Source organism: Temnothorax curvispinosus, unplaced genomic scaffold (assembly GCF_003070985.1).
Source record: "Temnothorax curvispinosus isolate PA1 unplaced genomic scaffold, ASM307098v1 QBEX01011278.1, whole genome shotgun sequence".
Classification (NCBI taxonomy): Eukaryota; Metazoa; Arthropoda; class Insecta; order Hymenoptera; family Formicidae; genus Temnothorax; species Temnothorax curvispinosus.
The window spans coordinates 68-10988 of NW_020221058.1; the positions used below are offsets into that span (position 1 = coordinate 68).

At 32.5% G+C, this 10921-nt stretch overlaps 2 protein-coding genes across 5 annotated transcripts; one reads left to right on the top strand and one right to left on the bottom strand.

Annotated features, from left to right (window-relative positions):
• Positions 1-372: 372 nt before the first annotated feature.
• LOC112461335 (PMS1 protein homolog 1-like) lies at positions 373-4789 on the bottom strand. Of its 3 annotated transcripts, XR_003041536.1 has the most exons (13): positions 4425-4789; positions 3885-4005; positions 3606-3770; positions 3214-3488; positions 2990-3109; positions 2695-2838; positions 2092-2489; positions 1773-1968; positions 1531-1675; positions 1076-1391; positions 819-957; positions 547-703; positions 373-515 (listed from the first exon to the last, which is right to left on the bottom strand). XR_003041536.1 is itself a non-coding variant. In XM_025026541.1 (12 exons), exons 1-12 carry the CDS (start codon positions 4560-4562, stop codon positions 602-604), a joined length of 2259 nt encoding a protein of 752 aa, XP_024882309.1. In that variant the 5' UTR covers positions 4563-4789; the 3' UTR covers positions 373-601. The 3 variants fall into 3 exon arrangements, 2 of the variants coding, with proteins under 2 accessions (XP_024882309.1, XP_024882310.1); XM_025026541.1 differs by having other exon boundaries at positions 373-703; XM_025026542.1 differs by having other exon boundaries at positions 373-703; positions 1773-1953; positions 4425-4787.
• Positions 4790-5227: 438 nt separating this feature from the next.
• LOC112461332 (TELO2-interacting protein 1 homolog) lies at positions 5228-10056 on the top strand. Of its 2 annotated transcripts, XM_025026535.1 has the most exons (13): positions 5228-5415; positions 5564-5700; positions 5783-5960; positions 6386-6563; positions 6668-6999; positions 7087-7298; positions 7429-7824; positions 7904-8143; positions 8213-8764; positions 8830-9127; positions 9223-9451; positions 9533-9667; positions 9742-10056. In XM_025026535.1, the coding sequence occupies exons 1-13, from the start codon at positions 5228-5230 to the stop codon at positions 9823-9825; spliced, it is 3159 nt and encodes a 1052-aa protein (XP_024882303.1). In that variant the 3' UTR covers positions 9826-10056. The 2 variants fall into 2 exon arrangements, with proteins under 2 accessions (XP_024882303.1, XP_024882304.1); XM_025026536.1 differs by lacking the exons at positions 5228-5415; positions 5564-5700 and having other exon boundaries at positions 5883-5960; positions 6391-6563.
• Positions 10057-10921: the final 865 nt, after the last annotated feature.

The window sequence follows — 10921 nt, forward strand, 5'->3', positions numbered from 1 at the left end:
CAGAAAAAAAGAGATATAAGATATAAATATATATTTTTTTATTTTATAAGTTATGTATGTACAAAATAGAATTTGGATTATTTCGTTCTGTCTACTTGACACACTCATTATTCACAATAAATTCTAAATTGCAGAATCACGCAGAATGTATTTTTAGCACACAGTTGTGAAAAGTGTTGTTGAGGCATAATAGGCGAGTGCCAGAGGCCTGTTTCAAAAATAAATTTCCATGAGATTACATAATCATTTATATAAATCGCTTAATAAGTAATATAAAATTTGAAAAAAGTTGCTTCTTGCAATTCAAAGAGCAATTTTCTTTTTCCTCTGCAATAAAAATTGATCTCTAAAAAATATGCGTTTGTTGCAGCTTACTTATTTTGTGATTTTTAGTTTTAGTCATTATTTATACATATTTTATTATCTGTAGTGTATACAGTTGTGTAGGATTATACAGATTGTATCTTACAATTAGCCTGAACTATATAATTCCAGATGTTACATATTAAAACATATTGTACATAAAATGCGATGTTATAAAATTATTTGTAAAATAATTTTAAAAAATATCTTACACGAATCGTAGTGCTAATACAAGTATCTACACTTTTTTCGCGAATTCGTGTATAGAATGCATCACTGACATATCATCTCGTTCTACTAACCATTGCTTGAGAAGACGTTCAATCCTCTTGGCATCAATCTGTAATAATTTAATAATAATAACAATAGCAACAACAACAAGCAATGAAGGAAACATTTTATCATATATTTGTACAGCATTCTGTAATTCTCATAGAATATTTAATGATAGACACCTTATCTGTATCGATATCGGTAACTTTCAAACCTTTCATCAGACCAGTAATATCTACAATCCATATTTGTTCGCAAATTGTAGCAACCCATAAGTTGGGTGTCAATCGACCTATTACGTGATCACTATCAAAACCTGACCTGCAAATTAATTAATTAAGTGCGTCAGTATACAAAATATATGATAAATAATCTCATATTATTGCAATAAAAACGATGTTTAAAAAAAAACGATAATTAAACATGTTCAAGGTTCAACCTTGTGATTATCTTAGTTCTGTCGATGATCCAAGGTACTATCGTCCTCAAATTTAATTTTTCTTTCCTCTCGTTTCTCGTATTTTTCATCTTTTCAAATAGCTGTAAGAGTCTGCTTTTATTTTTCTCCGAGTCTTTATTCGCATCTACTCGAATAGATGCTCTTTTCTCGACTTTTTCCTGGCTCTGATGTTCCTTTTCTTCTTCACGCGCGATATCGCGATAATAACCGCGCTCTTCGGATGACAGTTGCTTCCAGAAGTCGGTAATCTTTCTTGCAGTTTGGGCTGCTGTTAACGTAGGATTTTCCTTTGCAACTAAACGCAGGATAGTTATTAATATTGTAACTTTAATTGTTTTATATATAGATTTCATTTACTATACGTCTTTATACACAATAACTATTGTAGGTGTACGAGCAATGTATAAAGAATTTGGATAATAGCACAATTATACCTTGTGATCTAACATGCTTTAGAAATTTAAGATTTTTGTGATCAACGTGCGTTCTATCTGGCTCTATTATTTCATCAGTCTTATTATTTAAGTTATCATCTGACTGTCTCTCAATGGCAATATCCGATTTTATAACTGTACCACCCTGTCGTGTTTGACAATAGTGTTAGTTGTATCATAATTCTACGATAAAATTGAATGAAGGAAAATTATTACGTGTTCTAAAATCATTAGAATTTCACCTTAAGTCCAGTGACATGACCCTTACTCCATGCTTCCAATGTAACTTGCTTTTCTTGGATGTCTACTTTATCCTCGTTTTTATTCACGGAAATATGACAATTTCCAATTTCTTCTATAAAGTCAAAATCCTCACCAAGGTCTACTACAGGTAGCTGACTTAAAGTTAAACTATATTCCGCCCTGCAATTTACATTACTAATATTTATATAGTTGTCTGTAGTTCTTGAATTGCAATTGAAATATTGATATACTTGTGTGAAAAATCAAAAACATTTCAAAATTTATATATTAATCAATAATCACATTCTATATACTAACGTCTCATCATTAGTGGTAGGGACGGTATCGTTTGAATCAGAATCGCTCAAATTTGGTGGTTGTATATGGGATGTCACAGCCAATGTATCTCTGTAATGCTTCTGATCACAAATCTGATTATCATTCTGTTGCTCATCTTGAGGTTTCTCATATACATTATCATTATTAAGCATCGGTTTTTCTTTAACAATATCTTCTCGAATAACTCTCTCTTGAGCATGTATTTTTCGTCTTTTGCACGCAGGCCATTCGGTGTCAGCCACATTTTCATTCGCACTAGGTGTGTAATCTTCATAACAGGCAGACGTGTCTAACGACACGTTTTGTTCAGTAACTTCCGCAGATTTAAGTCCATAAAATTTCCTTATATATTTATCAACAGCATTAAGGACTTTATTCTACAATGTTAATTATACACTTTGTAACATTTATATACGTGTATTTCGCATTTTACATTTTTTAAAAGCTTTAAAATAGAGAATAATCATTTGACTTGCTTCATACATTTACATAATTATTAAACTTGTTTTATAAAAAAATTCATCTTTAACATTAAATGTAGCATTATTTAAATTCTAATTTAAATTTAATTTCTAATTTTACCTGATCTTTGAAAAAAATTGCATCTTTATTTGGTTCTAGATTGACATCAATGTCCATTGGCCTCAAAGTAATGTACACAAGAAATACCACTTTCTTTCTACATGACTCTTGTTCAAAATGTTCTAATATCAAACCATTTACTAGCTACGTATATAAAAAAAAGATACTTTTACTATTTTATTATAGATATAAAAATATTATTTATATTTATAATATGTAATAAGATTTGTAAAAGAAAAATTCAGTTTTTACTTCTGAGTTAAAATATAATAATATTCGTATACACAGAACATACCTTTTCAAGATCCTTGTGCTTAATAGGCCTATTATTTACAAAAATATAGTGTAAATCGGAATGAGAAATTTCTGATAGATCCTGTACCTTTTTTGAAGGCAACATTAATTGCAAAGTAAGCTGAAAAATGATCAAGACATTCTCAGAAGAGTTGCTAATTATAACGAAACATATTTCTCTTCGTAGCATAATGATTTTTCAAACAATTTCAAGAATATATCTACCTCTGCATCCTTAAACTCAATCCATTCCATGTTAGACATAATTTTTCTGCCAAGTATATGATTCACAGCTTCTTTGATATTATTTAGACTTGGCTTTGTAAACGTAACATTATTGTTCGTTCTGAATTGAATTCGTACGTTTGGTTTACATATCCCAAAGCATTGCATCAGTGTCTCCAATAATTTGATAGTCTGATTAGCTTTTCTCGTATTGATAATTATTTGTCTCCTTACAGGCACTTGCTTAAATAAATTTCTCACTTGCACCGTAGTTCCTATAATAAATTAGTATATCTTTTTAAGAATGCATACGCCACACAAAATATAGTAACAATCACATATATGTTATCATACATTTTGAAGAATTTTAAGAATTAATAAAACATTTTTACCGGTGCTTCTATGGCAAGGTTCACGGTTGACAACTTGTCCATCATGATTCATTGCGTACGAGGTCCCAACATTATCCTCTTTCGTTTTTGTTATAATGACAACTTCTGCTACCGCGCACACTGCGCTAAGTGCTTCTCCTCTGAATCCAAACGTTTGCAATGTATCTGCGATAAGAATAGACATAGGAATTTGCTTATAAAAATTGCTACGCGACTACGCTGTGGTTTAAAAATATTTCAGCTGACTGAAACATTATAGATTGAATATGCGAGTGCTACCTAGATCTTCAAAATTTGATATTTTAGACGTGTGGGAAGGTAATCCCATATACGGCGCGTCCTCCTTAGATATGCCACAACCATTGTCCTTTACTTCTATTAAGGATGTGCCGTTATCTACCTGAGAGGAACGAAAAGACGCATGAATATGACAATCTTTCTTGAAAAAAATACCATGCAGATATGTAAACTCGTCGAGAACATATTTTGAAAGTGTCTGCTATAAATTTTATCTATAGAATGCCAGCAAAACGTAACAAAATCTGTTAATAAAATATAACGGCAGATTGACTGCAGAAACTGAACAGAATCTGCCGTTTCGTAATCAATTCAATGATACGTTCCAATTAAATGTTTAATGAAAGATTTTACTCCGTTTCTGCCAATTTGTTATCACCGTTATCAGATCATATCGGCAAGCTCTACCGGCAAAATACGAGTTTAACGCAAACACAGATGAATATCTGTTGCAAAATCTGTTGCCAATCCATTGTCATGCTGTTTGCTTATTGGAAATATATTATATTGATTGTTACGTACAAGGTTAATTTCGATGCTCTCCGCGTTGGCATCGATGGCATTTTCTATCAATTCCTTCACCACGGCATACACGGACGTTATTATTTGCGTGGTGGTAATTAGTTTTGCCGTTCTTACGTCCAGTGCCGAAATCGGCATCTTTTAAATGTCATCAATTCGAAAAATGCTTTGACAATCTACGATATTTTTTAAATATAGCTACCAGTACCACGTGCACCGGCATGGATTGGAATGGCTCTGCTCTCTGGAAGTCGTACTATGCTATGCATTACACTTTCTGCACTTAAAACGAAATAGAGATATGATTTTACGTTGGAGAGAGAAAGAGAAATGGTGCGAAGAGTACAGTTACAAAGAATAAACATAGGGCAGGTGCAGAGGATTTGTTCTTCGTAGTTGTACTTTCATCTTCATCCTTTTATTTCCTTTTTCCCAGATGCAGACGCAAATTTCGAAAATGAGTGAACAAATAATGAGCTCGTTAATTCTCGTATTGTGAGTTTCAAGAGACGAAAATTCATTAAAAGAAGAAGAAGAAGATAAAACACATGATGCATGTGTGTTGTGAAGATTAAGATCTGTGAAAACATGAGAGAAGATGTGAAGATTGGTGAATAAATATATTCAAGAACAATTTTAGTCTTGAAGAAATCGAGGGAAGATCAGTAATTAGGGATTATGCACTAAATAATATATTAGTAATCGATTGGAGAATTCCAACGTCGCGTTGTCATCTCGGGTGTATTGCAGACACGTGAGGGTGTTGTGGTTAGAAGTGGCATTTTAACATCGACACACCGAGGATGGAGCGGTTTAACATGCAGATCTTCCTCGAGTTGAAGTCGTGCTGCGACAATTTGATAAAAAATCCGACTAAGGATCACGCGTACCGAGTTGCGGAGGTGGTCGGAAACATCCCCGATCAAACCATGCAAGATCTGTCCCAGTACTGTTTACTTCCCATCATCACCAGCCTACAAAGCGACTCGAGGTAATTTAGCATCTACAGCATTCGTTGCTGCACTAACTTGTGCTACATATGATAAAAGAAAGATGGTTGTATACAATGTATTGTCGTAATATGTACTATCAATGATATAAAAACAAATGTCCGATCTGAAATATATTTCTTTATGTAGCACGAACGTGAAAGAGGAACTGATAAGGACTGTGAGAGTTATAATACGAAAGATTAGAATTACAAAATTGAAACTCTTCTTCGACATCTATGGATCTCTGTTGATCCAGATTTTTGACAAGAATCAGCCAAATCAAGGTATGAAAACTGGATTACGTCGTTGAACCTTTATAATGATTTATAACGATAGTCTAATTATCTGATTGTTTGAATTTTACAGTGATCTTGTTTCACGAGGAGCTTAAGGAGGCAGTAGCATTATGTATTAAAGATCTTATCCACCAATGCGTTACCGACGTGATAGAATCACTTTATACCAAGGAAAATGTACTGAAACTCGGTCAAGGAATATTTTTATGTCTAACAATCGCAAGAACTGAAAAGTCATATTCTGTGAGGTAAGCATTTAGAAGAAGTATATTGAAGACAGCATTATATTAGTTTTATAGCAAGTTTCATCACGTTATGCAGCCTTGGATGAGACAAAGCTTCCAAAATGATTTCATTACAATTGCAATTTTTATAAGAAGGAAATGCAAATCCCTTACTCAACTTTTACTCTGAAGGCTTTGTTCGTAAGATTTATTTATTGTCGTTATTGTTTGGAAGTTTCTGTTCTCCAAGAAATGCCGTAGTACCATTTATTACAGTGGAATAGTTTTCCAATCAAAATTTATAGTATCGTATATGCATGATGGCAAGTCCGGGAATTAAACAAGGATCTTTTGCTGAACTGTTCTAGTAATGAGCTGTCCAACATTTCAGTCTTATAATGTATCACCTTGAAATGTATATTTATATTAAATAAAATTAATTATGTTAGATTAGCTGGGATAGAAGCAGTAATGGCTTTGTGCCATATCGATGATGACCTAGACAAATCCGACATTATTATGCAAGATCAAGTAGCAGACACCATCATGGCATTTTTTCCTGGTATTGTCAGTGGGCTACAGGAAATAGCAATGGGAGGTGAAGTTCAGAATCATAAAATTACAACGGTAATACATGATTTTTACATATATTAAACTACTTTTAAGATATTCCAAAAGTGAAAGATTATTTGAGCAATAATTATAAATTGTACAATAACTGATTATTACAGATAGCAATTCGAGCATGGGGTAGAATCATATCTCTTGTAGTCGGTGATAAAGCTGAAGAAGACACTGAAGAAGACATGTTATCTATAGAAGCACTTATGAAAAAAGGTTGCAGTATATCCACCGACGCACCACATAGTGCTAAACATAACGGAAAGTGCGACATAGAACATAATTTAAAAGGAGCTACAAGAAATGAAGTATGGTTTGAAGCCGTAGCAGTTAAGCTTGGCGCTTGTATACAACTGTTAGACCAAATTAGGAGCCATTCGCACTACAAAGTTAAGAGAGAACTAGTTGAAAGTATCGGCCTTATACTTAAAAATTGTCGCAGGTAAGGAATTTCTCTTTTATACGTTCTTCTATATATTCTGCTTTCTATACTTTTGTAACATCTGAATAATGTATATATTTTATATAGGAATATGAAACCAAATAATATGACATTAATAGATTATTTGATTTCCCTTTCTGAAGACGAATCCGCAGAAGTTAGTGAAAAAGCGCACAACATATTGCACACAATAAGTGAAAATTACATGCAAAATCATGATATGAAATCACTGGTTGATTCATTGGAAGACAAGTTTTACAGCTTACTTACGAGACTGCCCACAATTATTAGACGATCAGGTGAGATCTTTCTCTTATTGACTAAAGTTCAAAGTTTCTTATTTTGTATCACTATTAATCGTAATATAATTATTAAACATAAATATGAAAATCAAAACGACGTTTATGTATCTACCTTTATATTTTCCAGATGATAACGAACAATTGGCTTACTTGAATCAATTCGCTGGCTATTTAAGATTATTTGGAAAGCAAAAACTGCCTCATATTATGAGGTCTCAAGCTCATATGCAAAGATTGCTTTTAGCTCTTGTCTACATCATGGTCATAGATTGCAACGATGTGTCTATTCTACAGACAGCAAATGTGAAAGATTTAGATGATCCTGCATATTTTTACGGATCACATTCATGGAGACAGTTTAAGTTTATTAAGAATAACTCGTGTAAAGAGAAACTTGTTACAATATGCAGGCTGCTCGGAGAATTTGGGGATATTAGGATATTAATTGACACTATTCTCGAGCTTATGATGGATGCACCACAACACAGGAAGGAACTGAGTTTGCTGCTTAATTGGGTCTTAGGTAATACATATACCCCTTAGGTAATATATATATTTTTTTCTTTAACGTAGGCAATATGTATATTTTTTCTTTGTTTCAGTTTCTGTCAAAGATTCGTCTTCTTCATATTTATATAAGGAAATCGTAGACTTTTACACAACACAAGAAGTATGGTACTTGCCTACAGAAGTAACTGATGGCACTCCTTTGGTACAGGCACAGAGCAATATAGTGCAATGTTGTCTTTTGACAGAAGGATTAGGCCTTGTAGCACAAAATTTACAACGCGACTATGACAGATATCTTCTCAAAACCTTGTATTTAATTATTGAAAGAGCAGGTGTGTGTTGTTAACAGCGAAAAAGCTCAAATCTTTCTACGAACAAATAAAAATTGCGGATAATTTCAGGCAGTGGAAACGGTTTAATCAGCTATATTGGAGTGCGTACTCTCGAAAATGTCGCGGAAGCGCAACAACATAGGACAATTGGTGATTTACTACGTGCTAACGTAGATTACTTTTCTTATCACATTATAATGAAATTACGCCAAATAGATCGGAATCCTGGCGTACTCGACGTTATTAAAGTTGTTATGAAATATAGCAGATTAGATTTTTTGCCGCACTTGAAAGGAATTGTAGAGGACGTATTCAGACAACTAAGTATTCCTCATCATCAAAAAGATACTTATTCGTTCCTGAAGATATTCTACACGTTTATCATATGCATAAAAACGTTAATAAACTGGGACGATACCAAAGTAACGAAAGTGGAAGATGCGCGAGCTACAAATAATCCTTCGGAGACGATTATTCTTTCTTTGTTAGAGTACTATAATGCAAAGAAGATTGATGAAAAAATTGAGGATGACATTGAAGAGACAGAATCAGACACAAATGTGCCGGATACTGAGTTATTGGAAGAAACAAATGAGGATTACTCAAATCCCAGTGCAGAAGGTAATGAGAATTTATATTTATTTTTATAGACTGTAAAATTTTTCATTATTTATTATATGTTCCAGACAAAGAAGACAAGTTGCCAACTCATATAAGGATAATCATAGACGTTATGAAACGTTGTATACACTTTCTACCTTCGAAGGATGTACAAAAATCGCTGATGGCAATGCAAACGCTTCAAGAGGGTTTACCGATACTAATCGAATGGGAGAATGAACTACTGCCTCTTGTGCATCAGTTGTGGCATCCGCTGACCGACAGATTTAACGATGAAAATGTTCTTGTAATTAACCATGCGTGGCAACTCTTGCACGTACTCGCCAACGTGTCGAATGACTTTATCAGAAGCAGAACTCTACGGTAAGATACCTCGCGCATATCACCGAATAATATATTGTAGAAAAGCGACTAACGCTGAGTGTCATATGTAATTAATCTTTCTCACACACACACAGAGAAGTATTGCCATCTGTATTTAAGTTCCTGACTGAGTCTTCTAAAGAAAGTATCAATAAGAGCTCGGTAAACATTTACAAATTTACACAAACTTATAAATCTCAATACGAGTTGTTATCTACGTTGGGAATAATCGCGCGACTCTTGAAGCTGTGCGAGCACGAGTTATGGCAAATATTAAGTAACACACAATCGTACCTTAGTGCACGTCAACATACCGCATTACAGGTAACATCAAAATAGAAAGAAATAATTGTATAATCTTGCATATGCATAAACGTCTTTGACCACTTGTTACTTGATTGATAGGCGTGCTGTGTGAAATTGTACAAAGATATTGCTGATTATAATGGGGATATTGCATGGGTGAAGTGTCTCAGTATCTGGAATTCAAAAGTTGCACGGATAGTACCTGATGCAACATTTGATATGAAAAATTTGCTGGTATGTTAGCATTTATAATTATGAGATGCGATTTTTGCAGTTTCTATGAATTAAAATTTTGCATTATTTTTCAGATTCCAGATGTTGCTCCGTCAAATGAATATTATAGAAATGTAAATGAAATCATTGTATATATCCAACAGAATGCCCATTATTGAATAAACATATTTAAAACATATATAAAATAATTAAAAAATTGTAATTAAACCCTTAAAAAAAATGTGATAAGTAATAAATACTAAGCCAAAGCTTTTCAAACAAAATGTGCCATTCAGTAACAAAGCGCCTTTATGCTGAAGTAGTATAAAATATTAATCACATAGAAAGTAAATAGATTGTTAGATTTATTACAATTTATAGAATCCATGTGAACTACACTAGGTAGAGAATAATGAAAAAAATTTTGTGACAGAATTTTTATTGGTATATAATTATAACATTTTAAAATTATTTCCACATTTTACAATAACTTACATATAATTATACCTTTTTTTACTATCTACAAGCAATACATTATAAAATAAAAATGTGTAAGGTGTTCTGTGTATGTATGTGTACATGTATACATATATTATATGTATATAGGTATGTTCGATATTTACACATATAATCCATCCAGTTTCAAATTAACTTCAATATGTATATAACGAATTTTGCATTCTTTGCACACGCACACACGCACACGTACCTCAATATAAATTTTATATTTTCCAACATCTCTTATGCGCGATAATAAATCGTTTTTATTTGATTTTAAAATTGAAATTGGAAAAGTCAATTAAATTACTAATTAAATTTCAAAGGAATTTAAACTTCTTGCGACATTTCCCTACTTTGGCGATTGCATAACCACTATTTCAAATAAGAGAAATGCACATATAAATGCAAGTAATTATTATATAAGATCTCTTTTCAACTCATCTTGAAGTATTTTCAATTTTAGAGTTTTTATTTTTAAAGTTATGTGAATAATGGATCAGTGACATAAAGTAAAAGCTGAAGATATATATATGTAACTAAATTTTTCAACTAAGCAGTGACAAAAATTTCGTGTTCTTTTAAAATTACATTTCTTTATATGATATTTCTTGTAAGTCTCATATGGTGTTCTTAGAAAGCTTATCGTAAGAAACTTTGCAAAAAATGTACAAGTATGTAAAATGCATAAATATCTTATACATAATATACCGTTACAAGGAAATATGAATTACAGAGAAAGATATAAGACATATCGTTATTCACAAATTCTAGATT

Excerpts from the sequence above, each read along its gene's own strand:
- LOC112461335 (XM_025026541.1), bottom strand. The coding sequence starts at position 4,562 with ATGCCGATTTCGGCACTGGACGTAAGAACGGCAAAACTAATTACCACC. Across the intron at positions 3,489-3,605 it reads ACCTTGCCATAGAAGCACCG|GAACTACGGTGCAAGTGAGA; the intron begins GTAAAAATGTTT and ends AATTTATTATAG. Across the intron at positions 1,392-1,530 it reads AAAGCATGTTAGATCACAAG|TTGCAAAGGAAAATCCTACG; the intron begins GTATAATTGTGC and ends TCCTGCGTTTAG.
- LOC112461332 (XM_025026535.1), top strand. The coding sequence starts at position 5,228 with ATGGAGCGGTTTAACATGCAGATCTTCCTCGAGTTGAAGTCGTGCTGC. Across the intron at positions 7,299-7,428 it reads CACAATTATTAGACGATCAG|ATGATAACGAACAATTGGCT; the intron begins GTGAGATCTTTC and ends TATATTTTCCAG. Across the intron at positions 9,452-9,532 it reads GTCAACATACCGCATTACAG|GCGTGCTGTGTGAAATTGTA; the intron begins GTAACATCAAAA and ends CTTGATTGATAG.